The sequence below is a fragment of the Macaca nemestrina genome, chromosome 7, assembly GCF_043159975.1.
Source record: "Macaca nemestrina isolate mMacNem1 chromosome 7, mMacNem.hap1, whole genome shotgun sequence".
NCBI lineage: Eukaryota > Metazoa > Chordata > Mammalia > Primates > Cercopithecidae > Macaca > Macaca nemestrina.
This window is the reverse complement of record NC_092131.1, coordinates 159,887,865-159,905,441: the sequence shown is the minus strand read 5'-3', so window position 1 is coordinate 159,905,441 and position 17,577 is coordinate 159,887,865. Positions and strand designations below refer to the sequence as shown.

Sequence of the window (17,577 nt, the reverse complement as noted above, 5' to 3'; positions counted from 1 at the left end):
GCTGCAGAGGCCGTGGCCAGAATGGATCTCCTCTTCACCAATCTGAGGGCTGTCCGCACTAGAGAGGTTCTAGATATTTGGAGAGCCCCTGGTGGGTCAGGGGAAATGGAGAAGAGGGAGAGTGAGAAACAAAACTTGCCAAGACCCATTGGATGCATCTGGGAAAGAGGCAAGAGCCCAGGCGAGGCTCCCTCTGCACTGCCCATGCCACCAACCTACCCCAGGAACTTGCACCACCCCCCTGCCCCGCATACAGGTGCACATCCTCTCCCCCTTATGAACAGATGCCCCTTCTAGACACACTCATTGAGCTACTAGGAATGGTGAGAGTATATTTGCATGACGTGGCCACTACACACATGACCAGAGACTGTGGCCCAGGCTCGAAGAGTGAAGCCTGGGTAATTGGCAGGGAGACATGTGCAGATCTCCCACCTGGAGCAGCCAGAATGGGCCATCACCCCACAGGCTTTAGGTCTCTGGGAAGACAAGGGTGATCTGGGAGGAGGCACGAGGAGGCCAGAAGGCAGAAGGAGGGTTAGGATGATGGAGTCAGCAACATAGGCTGGCCACCCCCACTTGGCCCCTCGTTCTTGATAGCAGTGCATCCAGGAGCTCAAGGTGGGGTTGGGGCTTGGGCCGCTCTGCGGGAAGTGTGGGTGGGTGCATCTCTGCTTTCCGTCTCAGTGTAAGGAGGACAGCTGGCTTCTCGATGCCCTCAGCCCCTGTTCCGTGTGGGTCTGAGAACCTGGGCCCTGTGAGGTGCTTCTGTGTCTGGGGTGGGCCCTGTGGCTCACCTGATTCTCTCCACACCCGGCTGTGAGATGAGTGCTGCTGTCTTCTGCCCTACATCCCCAAGAGCCCCTGGAGAGATCTACTGCCCATCTTCTCCAAAAAACACACAAGGAGAGCCCTGCCCCAAGTCCAAGCTGCAATTCTGCAAGAGCTTTCTGGGGCCTGGGGCACCTTGAGGCAGGTCCTGGAGAGAAGGGAAGCAGACCCCGCACAGCGTCCCCATCGCTCCTCCCTCCACGAGCCCTGGCCACGAACAGGGTGTCTCCTCTCTGTCACAGTCCTCCGCCTCCTGCCTTGGTCAGTCCCCAGCCCTCTCCCGAGCCTGGTGCCGGTCCAGAGCCAGCTGGAGGGCACACTTCAAGGTCTCCACATTGTTCAGAATATTGTATCGACTCAGGGCCACCAGCCGATCAAAGTCCTGGGGCTCATAGGTGAAGTTCATCATGCCATAGGGGGTGTCTGGCCTGTTGATGACAAAGTCCCCAAAGGCCTTCTCCTCAGCTGTTTGTCGCTCCACACCTGTGGGTGGGGGAAGCAGAGAAGCCAGGCTGGAGCCCTCTGTGGAACTGGTTGGTACAGCCCAGAAATCTTCCTTGTGCAGGACACCTGACTGGCTCCATTCGGGCCCTGCTTGGGCCACATCTCAGCTCTCAAAGCCACCAGGAGGGGCTGGCCCCATGTGAACACTGAGACCCAGGGAGCAGAGGGCCAGCTCAGGCCTACCAGGAGGCGCGCTTAGCAACATTCTCCAGGGAACCCACCCTCAGAACAGCATCCCGTCACCATCGCAGGGCTCTGTGGGTCAGTCCCAGGCCTGGAGCTTCCCTAACCTGGGGCCAGGTGTGTGCGGAAGGTACGGTTGACAAGGGGGAAGTGCAGCACGACGGGGGAGCGGGGGTCCTCAGCCTTGGCAAACAGATAGCACTCACGGGCCTCCTCCATGTCTTCAGGGCCCACCTCGATGCTAGGGAAGGGGATTCCTCGGTCCAGGCAGTACTTCTCTGTCATCTTCAAGACCTTAGCAGGAGCAAACCTCTGACTCTGCCTCTCCTCCACCCTGGCCACTCCCCGCCGCCCTGGACTCACACACACCCAGACTTCAATGCCAGCTCTGTTTCTGACTAGCTGAGTGACTTCAGGCAGGTGACAGCTCCTTTCTGAGCTGGTTTCTCATGTGTAAAATAAAAAATGTTTAAACTCCAGGCTGGGCATGGTGGCTCATGCCTGTAATCCCAGCACTTTGGGAGGCCGAGGCTGGCGGATCATGAGGTCAAGAGATCAAGACCACCCTGGCCAACACGGTGAAACCCTGTCTCTACTAAAAATACAAAAATTAGCTGGGCGTGGTGGTGTGTGCCTATAGTCCCAGCTATTCGGGAGGCTGAGGCAGGAGAATCATTTGAACCTAGGAGGCAGAGGTTGCAGTGAGCCAAGATCACACCACTGCACTCCAGCGTGGTGACAGAGCAAGACTTCGTCTCAAAAAAAAAAACACAAAAGCTCCCCTATCCAGTGGGGTTGTGAAGATTAACAATAATCAGTAATGATCAACAACCAATCATCCACTGCCGCAACAGCATTCCTCCCCAGAAGCACTGTGTGGTCTTCCCTTCTGTCACCCCATCTGCTCCCTATCAGAGGCCGATGTCAGTTTCACAAGGTTGACACGCGACAATCACAGAAGGTCCGTGTCAGAAGAGGCTTTGTCAATCCCCAGTCAATCGCAGGCTCTCACTGGACCCAGGACAAGGAGGAGACCAAAGAAGGAAGGGCTGCTCCAGCAGCACCACCAGCGCCCACGCGGGAATGGGGGCCTCCGTCCACCACCCAGCAGAGTTGGAGGGACTTGCTGCAGGGCTTCAGCATCAGAGGGGACCCTCATGGCTCTGTTGTTACCATGGTAACAAAGGGGCCACAGACTCGGGTCCAAGCTGGAGTGGGGAACTCTGTCATGAACGGGCAGAGTCTAGAACTAGGGGGTCTCCTGTGGATGAGGTTAGAAGATTCCTGGGGACCCGCTTTGGCCTCCTCTTCCCACGCCCACCACCATCTCAGCAATTCTCCTGCAACTGGGAGACCTGTGCTGCCAACAGCATTCAGAAGGCAGCCCCTTCACACACAGAGTAGAACCCAGGCCGCCCACAAAGGGCAACCCCCACACACCCAGCCAGTCTCCCTCACCAGAGCCTTCTCTCCCCTCCTCTCCTCCCTCACCCTCTCTGTCCACTCACTGAAGGTGCTCCCCACATCCCTGCCCCCAGCTCACCTCAAAAGGAGCTTCCAAGGAATAGTCGAAGGACAGAATGAGGTCCACGGCTCTCTGAGGCCGCAGAGCCAGTGGGAACGGAGAGTTGATGGCAAAGCCTCCGTCCACCAGGTACAGGCAGTCCCGCATGGGGGTGAGATGGTGGGGGGAGGCGTCTGGGTGTCTGTCTGCAAGGAACCCATGTGTATGCACCGGGATGAATGCAGTTGCTCTTGCTAGCAACCCCTTCTGTATTTGCATTCACACTTGCCTTCTCTCTGTAGAGTTCTCTCTGACAGCCACGAGTCTCCCACCCCAAGCCCTCGGCCCCGCCTTCCAACTTCCAGCAGTACTTAGAGTCGCTCCACATCAGCCCATAGGCAGCAGGAGACCACACCTCAACCCCCAGCCCAAAGCCAGCACTGGCCCCAGTGAACCAGAGGCGCAGGCAGGAAGGGAAGCCCCCATCTCCCACCCAGGGCAGCACTCACCTTTCCAGGCCATAAACTCTCTGTCAGCCACATAGTCCTTGTGCAAGCAGAGACCCCGGGTGAAGTTAAAAATCTGGGCAGAAGTGAAGCGGGAGGTGAATATGCCCAGCACAGCCTGGGAGAAGGGCCCCTGTGGGGTAAGGATCCTTGTTGGCAGCGTCGATGGGTTGTGTGGCTGAGGCTTCTGGCAGTCATCTAGACAGGGGTGGGACAGCGAACTAGAGGGAGAAGTGGCATCCTCCTTTGCCCAGTGGTTCTTATAGTTCAGGGGTGCCCTTCCTCAACACTGAGCCCTCCCCACATCCCTCCTCCTCCCTGACCCCACCTCCCAGGCCTCTGACTGATGCTTCATCGAACCACTTTGAAACGACTTTTTCTTTTGTATCTTCTATGTTTTGTAAACTGCCTATAACATTGTATTTACTAAATAATAATTTATCTTCTACCCTCTCGAAAATAAAGTTTGAGTCTACAGCTTCCAATCAGAACTTCGTCCATTAAACAGTGACTGAGCGGTTATTATGCCCAGCACTGCACCAGGCACGAGGGCTGCGAAGGTGAACGGGGCCTGCGCTGGCCCTCCCAAGTGCACGGCCTACTTGTGGGGAAAGTCACATAAAGAGAGAATAGATGATGACAAAGCCCCGGGGTAAGGATGGCAAGGATGTGCACATGGTTCTAGGGGACCATGGTGGTAAGATTGTCAGGCAGGCCGGGTGCGGTGGCTCACGCCTGTAATCCCAGCACTTTGGGAGGCCGAGACGGGAGGATCACGAGGTCAGGAGATTGAGACCATCCCAGCTAACACGGTGAAACCCCGTCTCTACTAAAATACAAAAAACAAAATTAGCCTGGCGTGGTGGCGGGCGCCTGTAGTCCCAGCTACCTGGAGGCTGAGGCAGGAGAATGGCGTGAACCTGGAGGCGGAGCTTGCAGTGAGCTGAGATGATGCCACTGCACTCCAGCCTGGGCGACAGACAGAGCGAGACTCCGTCTCAAAAAAAAAAAAAAAAAAAAAAGATTCTCAGGCATTGTGGAGGGATGGAGTGGAAAAGGGATGTCTGACAAAATGACATCTGAGCTGAACTGAAGAACAGAGGAAAAGTGATCCAGGGGAGAAAGGCGGGAAAGGTGCTCTGCACCATGGGGCTCCCATGAGCCATTTAAGGACCAGATTGAAGAGGAGCCACTGAAGAGGGGTGGACAGAGTATCAACCCCATACCCAGCAGTCCTGCACCGAGTGGACCTAATCGGATCCCAGAACAGAGAACTCAAAGGTGTGACTTGATCACACCTCTGGACATCTAGAGACCCTAAGCTAAAGGTCATTTCCTCAGGACTTCCCTGAATCCAGTGGGACAGCCAAGTCCTTCTCTGTCCCCTCCCTCATTCTTTGTGTCTCTACCAGGGCCCCGTTGCTAGAATGTGGTGTGGGAGGGGCTCGGGGTCACTACCCTCACCTGTGATATTCACACTGCCTCTGTACCACTCCAGGAAGCTGAGGCCCGAGCCCACAGTCTTTAGGGAGATCTCTTCCAGGCTGGTGGCAAAGGCACTGCCCCACACACCTAAGGAGACAGGCAGGGCCCCACCCCATGTCAGTCAGGGCCTGGCCCCAGCACCTGCCTGTCCCCAGCCCTCCAGCCTCGACTCACCTTGCAGGTAGCAGATCCGGGGCTCGGGCTGGAGCTGCAGCAATCGTCCCATGAAAAGCTCTGAGCCAAAGAGCTCGGTGGGAACATAAGCCCCGTACTTGGGCAAGCCGACCTCGTAGGGCGTGAACTCGCACCACTCTAGGGGCCCGAGTAAAGGGAAAGTCACCAGGGGCTTCCCACCACAGTGCTTGTGCCCAAGCAGGAATCTTAGCTTTGCCAACGACAGGAAGCAGCAGCCCGGCTGTGCTCCAAGGTGGCTGTGTACAATCACCTCCTCTGGGCACCCTGATCACCCCATTCTCTCACCCCCTCCTCCCCACCTCCTCTACCTCCTTCCTTCATCACCACACCCAGGCACCTGCAAAATCTTCCCCACTCATGTCGGTGCAGACGTTGACACTGGTGTAAATGGGGTAAGGGTTCTGACCCTGGCGGACCGCCTCCTGTTGGTCAGACAGCTTGGCAGGGTTCTCCTGGGCAGGAAAGAAGGGAGGCAGCTCGGCCTCTCGGGAGTTCCATTCCCCATCCCTGTGGCCTGGGGCCAGCGCCCTGCAGGGTGTGGCATGCCCACAAGAGAGGCTTTGGGTCATCAAGGCCAGTGCCCTAAGGACAGCTCTCTGAGGGACAGGTTTCAGGCCACAGCCAAGGGGAGCCCAGTGTGGGTCTGTATAATTCCAGGGACTATAGGAACACCCTCCCTCCTTCTTTACTATTCAAAACAGCGTATCAGAACACCAGGAAGTCAGGGTGATGTTGCTAAAGGAATCCTTGAAAAGCCAGTCCAATTTCTTTAAAAAATAAATTACTAAGAAATGTAGATTATTTACTGAGAAATGAGAAATCACTTGTGATATCCATCCACACCTGATCGCCACACACGGGGTGGTGGGGAGCAGCTCCGCATCTTATTGCCTGGAACTGCAACTGGGTCTGAAGTGCCAGGAGCAGCCAGGCGGAGTGAGTTACGGCCGAATTGGCTGGGGAGTGGGTGTGGTGCTGGGCCTCACATCCAGGTGTGGGCTGAAATCTCTTTCAAAAAATCCTGAGACCAGCTAAAATCAGTATCTCTGGAAGGGGGGCCCAGGCATGGGTGTGTTTGCAAAGCTGTGCCGGTGATCTAATATGCAGCCAGAGCTGAGCGCTGTGGACCAGCCTCCTACTCCCCAGGGGTTAGGAGCTAGAGAGGCAAAGTGGTGCCAGCCCACCCTGGAGTCTTACTCCTGACCCCAGGGGAGCTGAGACCTCAAAACAGCTTTGTATATCAGATCTGAGCCTGAGGGATGAGGCAGAAGCAAAGGCGGGTGGAAGGAGTGGAGAGGAGCCTGTGTGTTTCCTTCTGGCTCTTCTCTCACCTCCTGGTACAGGAAATACTCCACAAAGAGGCCCCAGAGGTCGACCGGGGACACGCTGTGGCCACTGCGCTTCCGGACCCCCAGTTCCTGAGCGTAGTACTGTAGCCGCTCCGTGGACAAAGCTCCCATCTTACTGCTGCAGACGTGAACCTGGGCACGCTCAATGGGGCCCTGCAAGGCCACCTGGGACCAGGCTGGGTCCCTGTAGAGTGTGGAGATGCACCTGCGGATGGGGGGTGTGCCTGAGTCAGGGGCAGGAGAGCACGGCCACGGGAGAGAGGGGTGCAGAGTCTGTGAGTGGCCCTCCACCCCCGTTACTTGCCCCTGCTGCCCTGCAAGCAACCCCACTCAAAGGGGCGCTTGGGACTCAGCCTCTTCCTGCCCCTCCTAATCCCCTTGGAGGCAGGATCCCAGCCCCTCAGGGACTCCTTCAGATCACCAGGTCACAACCCCACCCTCTGTGGGGTCTCCTTTACCCTGTGCCCTGCCCCCACCTCACTTACCAGGTGGACCCAGAGACCCCACTCAGGTAGGTCACAGTGTCTAGCAGGCCGAGCTCCTGCAACCCTGCCAGGCTGCCGTACAGAGAGGACATGGCTCGGGTTCCACCCCCGGAACCCAACACAGCCACTACAGGAACCTGGGTACAACAGTAACAAGGAAAACGACTCCGACTACCACCGTCATTTACATATTACATGTAATGCCTATACATGTCGGACATTATTCTAAGAGCCTTACACGTATTATCTCATTGAATCCTCACAGCAGCCCAGTGAGAACCCCATTTCCAGATGAGGAAACTGAGGCAGGGGGTGGTTAAATAATGTGCCCACGATCATACAGTTATTAAGTGATGAGCTCTTACACCTAAGCAGTATGGCTCCAGAGATAGCCCTTCACCATTCGACCTGGAAGATATAGACCTGGAAGGTACATCTGATTCCCCAAAATCAGCTACGGCAGGTTCCTCTCAACCGTGGCACTCTTGATATTCCTGACCAGGTAGCTGTTTGCTGCTGGGGACTGTCCTGTGTGTGGTAGGATGTTTAGCAGCATTTCTGGCCGCCTCTACCCGGTAGAAGCCAGCAGCCTCGCTCCACCTCCCCTTTCCCCAGCAGCAACAACGAAATCCATCTCTACACATGGACAAATGTCCCCTGGGGTGCGGTGGGGAGGAACTCAATTGTGCCCCGCTGAGCACCACTGAGCTAAAGTGACAAAGGCCAGCAAGCAGTCTAGACCTGCCCCCAGACGCCAAAGGGGCCCCGAGGTTTTAAGGTCTCCTCAGGGTCGGAGGTGCCTGAGTGGTCAGAGTCGATACTTTCGGCTGCTTAGCTTTCCCACTAAGACTTGGCTCATTCCACTCTGGATTTTTGGCTCTTTTCCCTATTCTCTTTTCTTCCCTTGTCTTGAAAAAAATGTTCCCTGGCCACTGCTCACGGAAGGCGCTGTTGCTTCAGAGTGCTGGGTGAGACAGAGCAGACGCCTAGCACAGAGCGGGCACACATACTGCCCGAATGAACGAGCGCTGGGCCACAGTGGCAGCGTCTCCTGGGGACTCAGGCAGCCAGGAGGAAGCCGGCAGCCTGTTCCTGATCCCCAGTAAGTCCCTCTCTCAGCACTCCTTTCCTCCTGCCTCCCAACCACAGGCTGGCTGTCTCTAAACCCAGAGGATCCCAGGGACCCCCAAGCTCCACATCCCTTTGATCATGTTACGGACTCAGTTGTGCCCCTCCAAATTCCTGTGTTGGAGCCCTAACCCCCAACGTGATTTGGAAATAGGGCCTACAAGGAGGTGATAAAGGTGAAGTGGGTAAGGGCCTTCAACTGACAGGACTGGGGTCCTTAGAAGAGGAGGAAGAGACCCCAAGGCGTACGCTCTGCACACACACACAGAGGAAGGGCCACGTGAGGACACGGCGAGACAGCTCCACTAGGAAGAGGAGAGGGGCCCGAGCAGAAGCCAGCCCTGATGATGGCACCTTCCTCTTGGACTTCCAGCCTCCAGAACAGAGAGAAAAGTCATTTCTGTCATTTAAGCCACCTGGTCTGTGGGGTTTTGTTACGGCAGTCCATGCAGACCAAGACATCCAGCCTTGGCCAGGACTGTTTGGCGCTCGTCCCATATGGGGTCCTGGCTCTGCCGATGGTGTCCATCAGCTCAGGCAAACAGGCCAACCTCCTCTGGCCCCTCTTAGCCATGCTGGTCCTCTCAAGGGAAGAGGCTCAATTTGGTCCTAGCGGCTCTGGGGTCCAGCTCCTCCTCCATTCCGTACCTGGCCACTGTCCGGAGCCTCACTCAATCCCAGCACCTGCTGCAGGGCCTTGGCCACGACCTGCTTCCTCCTGTCCAGAAACTCCTGCTCCCCGTCACAGAGGTCAAAGCCAAGGCGTAGGTCTAGGTCTCCGGAGCTGTCTCAAGTGGGGCGGGGGCGGGGGGATTTTGGGTGACTGTCCAGTGGAGGAGAGCCCTGGGCCCAGCCCGGGTCTTTCACAGGAGCAGGTCCAAGGGATCCGCCCACCAGCACCAGAACCGGGGAGGGAAAGGTGTCACCCCCACCCCACAGCCTGAGCTTCTTGGGCAAGAGAGTGGAGCATGTTGGGGTGTGTCCCCACACTTCTAGCCCAGCCCCAAGAGGCCTTCTGCCTGGAGTCCCACTCACCTCATTTCCACCTTCACACTCAGAGCCACCTCCTGGCCCTGAAAGACAGAGCAGCCCCAGCCCTGAGCTCTCTGAGCAGGATTCTCCAGGGAAGTGGCTCCCCCACCTGCAGCCCCTATGGCCCTGCCATCACTGGCCCGATGTGGACATCATAACTGAGCTCTGGGCTGACCTGATCCAGCCACCCTCTTGGGTCCCTCCTCCAGACCTCTCTTGGTGGTCACAGAGAGCAGGCAGCAGTCCCTCTGGCACCCAGACAGAGCCTTACCTCCCCCAGGGCCACAGAACACTGTTCCTCCTGGCCTAGGGGCAGAGAGGAGAGCAGGATGCCCCCCTCGCCCAGCTTGCTGGTCTGAGCCTCCAGCTCCGCGCTGGGGTCGCTCTGTGGAGAAGAAAACACCCAAGAAGCTCTCCACGGGGAAGAAAAGGCTCCCCCAACGTGGCCCTGGAACGCCAGTCTGGGCTGAGTTGGATCTACAGACCGTCCTGGCGGCACACTCACCTGCACAGCCGAGAGCTGCTCCATCAGCTCCACGTGTAGCCTGGAGCTCAGCACTGGGTTCACATGGAAGGTAAAGGTGGGTTGGAGGCCTGGCTCTGTGGGAGGCTGCAGGGGCAAGAGCTGTGGCTTCTCGTAGGCCCCAGGCACTGTCAGCTGGAGCTGCCGAGAGCCTGAGAGCAGAAGGCCCAGGTGGGTGCGCAGGTGAGGGGGTGGGTCTGTGTCTGTGCGGCTTATGCTGGCAGCACCCCACCAGCAACCCCTCCCTTCTCTTCCCCTAGGAAATGCCAACTCCTATCGCCCTGCTCTCTCTCGAGCATTGCTCATAGAGAAAGCCTCCAGAAGGACTCGGGTCCTCTAGCCTGCCCTGGTCAGAACTGGAACTCAGGGAAGGGTGGGAAGCACAAAAATGCCTGGAGGGGAAGACAGGGAACGGGGAGGGAGAGGGGCCCTGCCCAGAGCCTGTGGGGCTGATGATTTGAGCTGATTCTATGTTTATTATAAGAATGAGCAGGCCAGGCACGGTGGCTTACGCCTGTAATCCCAGCACTTTGGGAGGCCGAGGCAGGTGGATCATGAGGTCAAGAGATCGAGACCATCCTGGCTAACACGGTGAAACCCCGTCTCTACTAAAAATACAAAAAATTAGCCGGGTGTGGTGGCGGGCACCTGTAGTCCCAGCTACTCAGGAGGCTGAGGCAGGAGAATGGCGTAAACCCGGGAGGCGGAGCTTGCAGTGAGCCGAGATTGTGTCACTGCACTCCAGCCTGGGCGGCAGAGCGAGACTCCATCTCAAAAAAAAAAAAGAATGAGCAGTTTTCAGGCGGTGGTTTCCCCCTTGCCCCACTTCAGGCTCTTTGCTCATTGTGTTGGAGGTTTGTGGCCCGAGAGAAAACCAATAGGCTGCAAGTTGTTCTGGCCTTTGTTTCCAAGTGTAGAACGCTGGGAGAGGAAGGTTTGTAGAGGCAGGAGGAGGAAGAATGGGATACGTGGATACAGAGAGATGCACGTCCTGGAGAAGAGGCAGAGGGCAAGCCCAGACTGGAAGGTGAGGCCCAGGCTGGAAGATGAGGCCCAGACTGGAAGATGAGGCCCAGGCTGGAAGGTGAGGCCCAGGCTGGAAGGTGAGGCCCAGGCTGGAAGGTGAGGCCCAGGCTGGAAGATGAGGCCCAGGCTGGAAGGTGAGGCCCAGGCTGGAAGGTGAGGCCCAGGCTGGAAGGTGAGGCCCAGGCTGGAAGATGAGGCCCAGGCTGGAAGGTGAGGCCCAGGCTGGGAGGAGTGAGGGGGCAGGCTTGTGGGCTTCAGAGCTCCCTGCCCAGCTTCCCAGCAGCTTTCTGGGGAGGAGGCCAGACCCCAGAAAGAAATGACTGCACATGACATCCAGGCAGAGGGGGCCACAGACAGCCTCCCAGCCCCTAACACAACGTGGAAGAACCAGAGACATAAAGTATACGAGGACAGCAGACACTGAGGGATCAGAGGAGTCCCTGCCCTGCAGCCCCTCCTTGCACTTGATGAGGCTCAGAGACTCGACATGACCAAGTGTGGGAAGGGAATTCAAGAATGTAAGGAAAGTGATATTTTATTCATGCCAAGGCCTATGGACTGAGATGGAGACGTGCTATTCGTAAGAAGAAGCCATATAATCCGTGGTTGAGAGAACCGGAGTGTCACCGACCTGGGTTTGACCCTGGCTCTACTACTTACTGGCTGTGTGCCCGTGAGCAAATGTCTTCTTTGGGCCTCAGCCTCATGAATTAGAGGATATTCTAATTGTGCCTGCTTTACAAGGTTGTTAGGAGGATTATAAGACACATTAAAATGCTTAGCCCAGGGCCTGCCTCAGAGTGAGCGCTCAGGGTTCCCTGGGCAGGACTCATCCTGCAGGCTCAGGCTGTCAGCACTGTCACACAGCCACCACTGCTGTCCCACATCTGGACTCCCCCGGCTGGGTGGCTGCCCTCTGTGGCACTGGGTTTGACAACCTCCGTTCTTCATTTCCCCTGTATTCTCACTGCCATGTGATTTCAGCTCCTCCCACTAAAGAGGTCAACTATGTTCCCCACCCTCCAGCTTTGAGTTCAACCCTGTTTGGGCCAATAACATGTTAGGTAGCAGCCAGGATGTGACCAGGCTTAACAAGCGTTTGTTCAGTTGGGCTTGCTCTCTTGTGCCTCTGCTGATGCCTTGAGAACATGCCCAGGCTAATGGGCTTGTCACAGGAGGCAGAGGAGAGACACATAGCACAGGGCTGGGTCACCCCCTGCCAAGCCCAGCCCAGCCCGGCCGGCTGACCACCGGGTGTGTGAGCCGAATAAACGCTGCTTGTATGCCACTGAGATCATGTGGGTGTTTGTTGTAGAGCAATAGTTGGGCGGATACAACCTCTTTGCTCGAATACTTCCAGGGACAGGTCGTTCACTGCCTCCTGGGGCCATCCATCCCATGTTAGTTAGTCGGCTTTGAGCAATGAAAACTTGAAGAGCTTCCTGACCCAGACTCACCTCCTTGACATCAGTAGTCCCAACCCCAGGAGAGAAGGCAAAAGAACCAAGGCCGCTGAGCCAGACTCACCGTACTCTTCCCGTGGGGCAGTCCCATCTCCCCGGAGTGTGCCCTGGATTCTCAGACAGGGGTGAGCCTGAGGAAAGCAGAGGCCTGTGGGAGCCAGACAGCCCACGGCCCCAGCCAGGATGGAGGGAGGGAGGAGTGCCTGGGGCAGGGTCTGGGAAACAGACCTCCCAGGACCTGGGCCTCATGGGTAGGAGTCTTTTGCAGCAGCCCAAGGTTATCCCCAGCCCCTCTTCCCAGACTCAGAGGAAGTGGGCGCTGGTGGGAAAGGGGGAGGAGTTGAGGGGCCATGAGAGTGGCTGCTCCAGTGATCTTAGCAGCCAGAGGCCCAAGTGAGTGACATGCTGTGTGGAAGTAGGAGGCTGGGGTCCTGGGCTGTCCACCAAGTGCCTGGCAGCTTCTTGTCCTTCCCCTAAGGAGGTGCCTCCCTAGCATGCCTCCCCTCTGAGGAGGGATTGGGTGTCCTTCAGAGACAAGTGGACCTGATGGGCCCCATCACAGGCTCCTCACTGCCCCCCGCCCGGAATGCCGCCAAGCTCGTCTTCCCCACTCACCACCAGAACCCCGTTGGTGATGATTTCAGATGCAGGCACCTGGCTGCAAAGGATGAGGAATACAGGGGGAATGCATCTGGCCCCATCATGATGCCTCTACAATCATAATGTGAGTGAAGCAGCGGGCAGAGCCTGGGGAGCACAGCAGGGTTTGGGCTGGGGCGAGCCTGCCGTCCAACATGCAGATGGGTGTCAAGACCAGGCCATCGCCTCCAGACCAGGCCTGCAAGGCCAGTGCAAGACATGGTGACTGGCACCTAGGAGCTGCCATGACTCAAATCTCTGAGTCTCCGAGGGCGTTGGCTCTGCCAGAACTCACCTCTTCTCCAGAACAAATTCCACCTGCAGCTCTTGTGAATCCTAAATGGAGGGGGAGGGAGCACCAGTTTTTTCAAGGCTCCAAAAGCCTCCAGAGCTGTTCCTGCCTGCCAGCCTGCTCGGCTCCAGGAACTAGAAGGGGAGACTGGCATTGTGGCTTGTCATGGACATAGGAGGGGCAGTGGTATCTCCATGGAGAGCCTCATTTATTCCAAAATGTGTGTCAGGCACTGTTCTAGACATTGAGAATCCAGCTGTGACTGAGGCAACACACAGCCCTCAAGGAGCTCATATTTTGGTTTCACGCAAGGAAGATGTATTGGAGGGAAACCTTTATAGGGTCAGGGCTGCGGGATGGAGGAAGGTCTGCCTTGGAGGCTTGGCCTGTGCTGACCAGAGCCCCCTCTTCGGTGGCCCTGTACTGGGCCTCCCCTCCCCCAGCTGGGCTCTCCGCCAGCACTGGTGGGCTCACCTGGCGGTTGAGTGGGAAGCTGTGTCTGTGAGGTTGGCCACACTCGAGGCTCCTCAGGTCAAACAGGAGCTGGGAATACTGGTCGCTGACCAGGATGTCCTTGTCATACAGAGTGAGCTCCAGAACATTCTGGGGACAGGGCAGGCAGGAGGTCGGAGCCTGAGGTAGGACAGGAGGGCAGCTGCCTGAAGATTACCCTTCCTTCCGCGGCCTGGCCCCTGGCTGGCCCTCACCTTCACAGCATCATGGATCTGGTAGTGGAAAGTCTCATTCCACTCGGGGTCACTGCAGTTGGCCACTGTCCTAGTCTGGGCAGGGCTGGGGGACGCCGTGGGCAGCCACAGTTGCACGTAGCAGTCAGCTTTGGACACTGCAGGTAGGACAGGGGAGAGGCCGGGGCCTCAAGCTCTCATTGCTGAAAAGGTTTCCTTGGGGAGGCTAGGGCGGAAGGGGAAGGAGCAGATCGGCGAGGAGGGGAAGCTGCCCATGTGGCATGGTGGGGTGAGGAGGTGGAGGGAGAGCTTTGATGTCTTTCACTCCACCTTGATTCCACACACCTCCCGTTCACCTGAACAGAAATCCTGCAGCAGCCAGTTGGAAAGATCCCATGGTAGCACAGACCATTAACTCCAGCTACTGCATGATTCAGGCAGTAAAATCCCCTCCCTGTGTGGGCACTGGCATGGAAAGCTCCCTGAGAGCACGTGCTGACTTGTAGCCACAGCGGGCCTCACGCTCTCACCCAGGGCGGCACTCCCAGGCACAGGGAGGAGGCCGAGTCTGCACAGCTGTCCCCTTCAGCCCTGCCTGCCCTCACCTCCACGGTCAGCACCAGTCCCTCCACCTACTCCACACACACACGCTCACACACACACTCTTGCACTCACACACGCACACATGTGTGTACGTACTCTCACATTGGCACTCACATACACATGCACTCAGTCACACTGGCACTCACTGTCATGTATGCACACACATATACAACATGCACACACATGTATACACACACGCACTCACTTTCACACACTCACACACACTTGCACTTACACACTCGCACACACATGCACACATGTATACACATACTTGTGCTCCCACACTCGCACTCACACGTTTACATTACACACATACGCTCACACACACGTATACACATGTACTCACACTTGCACTCACACATACTTGCACACACACATACACACATGTATACTCACGTATACACATACACACACGTATACACACACTTGCACACATGTATACACACATACACTCTCGCTTGTACTCACCCATGTATATACTCTCTTACACACACACCCACTGTCTCTCTCTCTCTGTCTTTGCCAGGCTGAGCTGAACTCTGAGGAGGCCTCAGAGAAAGGACAGGGAGAAGGGTGGAGATGGGGTCACTCACGCAGGTCTGTATTCCGGATGTTTGTGGCCCTCAGCACCTTCACCTGGAGGTCATAGTATGGGTGGGTTTCCCGCTGCAACAACAGAACTCCAGGGACTCAGTTAGCTAGTGTGAGCCTGGTCCCTCCCCACATTGTTCCCCTCGTCCCATCACGGAGCAGCAACCTGGCTTAGGGTCACTGATGACTCTGTGCGGGGGAGCAGGGAGACCTTGGCGGGGCCCGGGCATTGGGAATTCAACACCTTCGTGATGCGTCTGGATCCTGGAACCCAACCGGTCTGGGTTCAAATCTGAATCCAGCACGGACTCGCTGAACTATCGATGGCTGTTGTGCACCACACACCTGCGGCCCCCCTCAGACCCTCGCGCCCCCACCCTAGCTTGAGAGCGGCTGTGAGAGCTGCGCTAATGTTGTGCTTGAGGCGATTAAATATTAAAAGAGAAAACGGCGACACCCCTCCCTCGCTTGCTCCCTGACAGAGGCTCAAAGACAGCCTAGGAGGCAGCGAGCAGGTGAGGGGAAGCCGAGAGTCACGGCTGGTACCGGTCTGATGAGTCACCGAGCAGATTACAGCTGGGCTCAGGAGAGAGAGCATCAGCATGCCGCCTGCTGGCAGGGAACCTCTCCCCTCACAACCCCACCAGAGCCGGAGACTCTACAGCCAGGCTCGCGCATCCTTCGCAAAAGCCAACCCACCCCAGACAAGTGTCAGGTGAACTAACCCTCCATTTCCTAATCGGAGGGAGCTATTTTCAAGGTTTAATTTAAGCTCTGCCAGATCATCTAGAATAAACAGGTCCCACCCCAACTCAAAACCCAGGGCTGGGGCTGGTCTCAGTCCTCACAGGGCACTGTAGCTCCCAGGACTCCCCCAGTCTGGGTTTCCCAGGTAATCTCAGGTACGTTACCCGCCAGTGCCTCCGCAGAGGGCCCCTGTTCTCTCTCTTCTGAAGCAGCACTGCCCCCAAGAGGGGCAGCATCTTGCCTGCCAGCCACCTTGGCCAGAGTGCCCAGAGCATGGCTGGGCAGCCCAGGCCCCAGCAGGGAGCCCTGCCAGAGCTCCTCTGGCTGCACAAACTGCTGGCTCAGGTGTGACAGGTAGCACTGAGTTGGGAGGGTGGAGCTGCCTGCCCTGCAGAGGACCCAGGCTGGATGGCCTGCTGGAGGTGGAGTTTGACATGTTCCAGGAAGTGACTAGAGCTTAATTTTCCCAGGCAGGAGCCAGCTCAGTCTGTCTCCATGAGACTCTTGGAGTCTCTGGTTAGCACTCTTGTTCCCAAACCCAGCCCCCTGGTTATCACTGGGCTGTTTGTGAAAAACAGACCCCTCTAGGTGATGCTGGCACAGCTGGCCCAGAGACCAGCTGGCAAGTACAAATCAGTGACTAGTCTCCTTCAGCTGTGGAAAAGGCCTGACACTAGCCACACTTCAAGTCCCTCCTTCCCTGCGGCTCTTGAGCTGAAGCATTTCATCTGGGCTCAAAGATGTTTCTTTATATATATATATACAAATATATGTGTGTGTGTGTATGTATGTTTTTTTTTAAATTATACTTTAAGTTCTAGGGTACATGTGCACAACGTGCACGTTTGTTACATAGGTATAGATGTGCCATGTTGGTGTGCTGCACCCATTAACTCGTCATTTACATTAGGTATATCTCCTAATGCTATCCCTCTCCGCCTGCCACCCCACAACAGGCCCCAGTGTGTGATGTTCCCCTTCCTGTGTCCAAGTGTTCTCATTGTTCAGTTCCCACCTATGAGTGAGAACATGTGGTGTTTGGTTTTCTGTCCTTGCAGTAGTTTGCTCAGAATGATGGTTTCCAGCTTCATCCATGTCCCTACAAAGGACATGAACTCATCAAAGATATTTCTAATCTCTCCTGACCACCCTCATTAATTCTCCAAACACCAAGAGCCTGGTGGGTGCCAGACCTGTGCTAGGCCTAGAAATGCAAAGGTGACAAAGGTGAGGTGGGCCCATCCACATCCTGGAGAAATGCAGTCCATGACTCCCTGTGGCTTCGGCCCAGGCTCGCTTCCTGGGTCAGTGTACGGTGTCTAGGTACAGACAGGCATATGGGCAGGGGTTATAAATAAGGACAGGCCAAACAACAAGTCTGCCTGTCCTTCAGCCACTAGAGATACAGGCTTTAGCGTTCTCTTTGGCCACCGTAGGCCTTAGGCTGCAGATGGATGTGACGTCTGCTCTTCTGTGGACCACAACCATCAGAGTGGCTGAGACAGGCACAGTCTCCAGGAAGAGTGAGGATCTCTGGGGCTGTGAACTGTGGGAGGGACAAAATTTCTGTCCCTCAACTAAGATTCAGTCATCTCCTCTTCCCAAGGCCTAGAGTCGCAGGCTGAAAAATACATCCAAAAAAGATGTGATTCAACTCCAAAATGAACCAAATGGGCAAGTTCAGACCAGAAACTTCCCCCAAAAAGGAAGGTGTGACTGCCAGTGACCAGACCCCAAAGAAGGGCCTGTTTCTGCTTTATTTGGATTGTGAAGCAAAGACCTGGCCTGGGCTCTAAGAAATGAGA

The 17,577-nt window shown here is 56.3% G+C and overlaps 1 protein-coding gene across 2 annotated transcripts; it reads right to left on the bottom strand.

Annotated features, from left to right (window-relative positions):
• Positions 1 to 312: 312 nt before the first annotated feature.
• Positions 313 to 16,134, bottom strand: LOC105491717 (phospholipase A2 group IVF). Of its 2 annotated transcripts, XM_011758344.3 has the most exons (20): positions 15,937 to 16,134; positions 15,028 to 15,100; positions 13,853 to 13,989; positions 13,620 to 13,748; positions 13,149 to 13,189; positions 12,830 to 12,872; positions 12,279 to 12,345; positions 9,708 to 9,877; positions 9,474 to 9,587; positions 9,206 to 9,243; positions 8,819 to 8,954; positions 7,043 to 7,179; positions 6,540 to 6,762; positions 5,546 to 5,660; positions 5,188 to 5,325; positions 4,993 to 5,100; positions 3,532 to 3,726; positions 3,062 to 3,228; positions 1,626 to 1,812; positions 313 to 1,314 (listed from the first exon to the last, which is right to left on the bottom strand). In XM_011758344.3, exons 1-20 carry the CDS (start codon positions 16,045 to 16,047, stop codon positions 1,094 to 1,096), a joined length of 2,550 nt encoding a protein of 849 aa, XP_011756646.2. In that variant the 5' UTR covers positions 16,048 to 16,134; the 3' UTR covers positions 313 to 1,093. The 2 variants fall into 2 exon arrangements, with proteins under 2 accessions (XP_011756646.2, XP_011756657.2); XM_011758355.3 differs by lacking the exon at positions 1,626 to 1,812 and having other exon boundaries at positions 1,099 to 1,314; positions 15,937 to 16,118.
• Between the last annotated feature and the right edge of the window lie 1,443 nt (positions 16,135 to 17,577).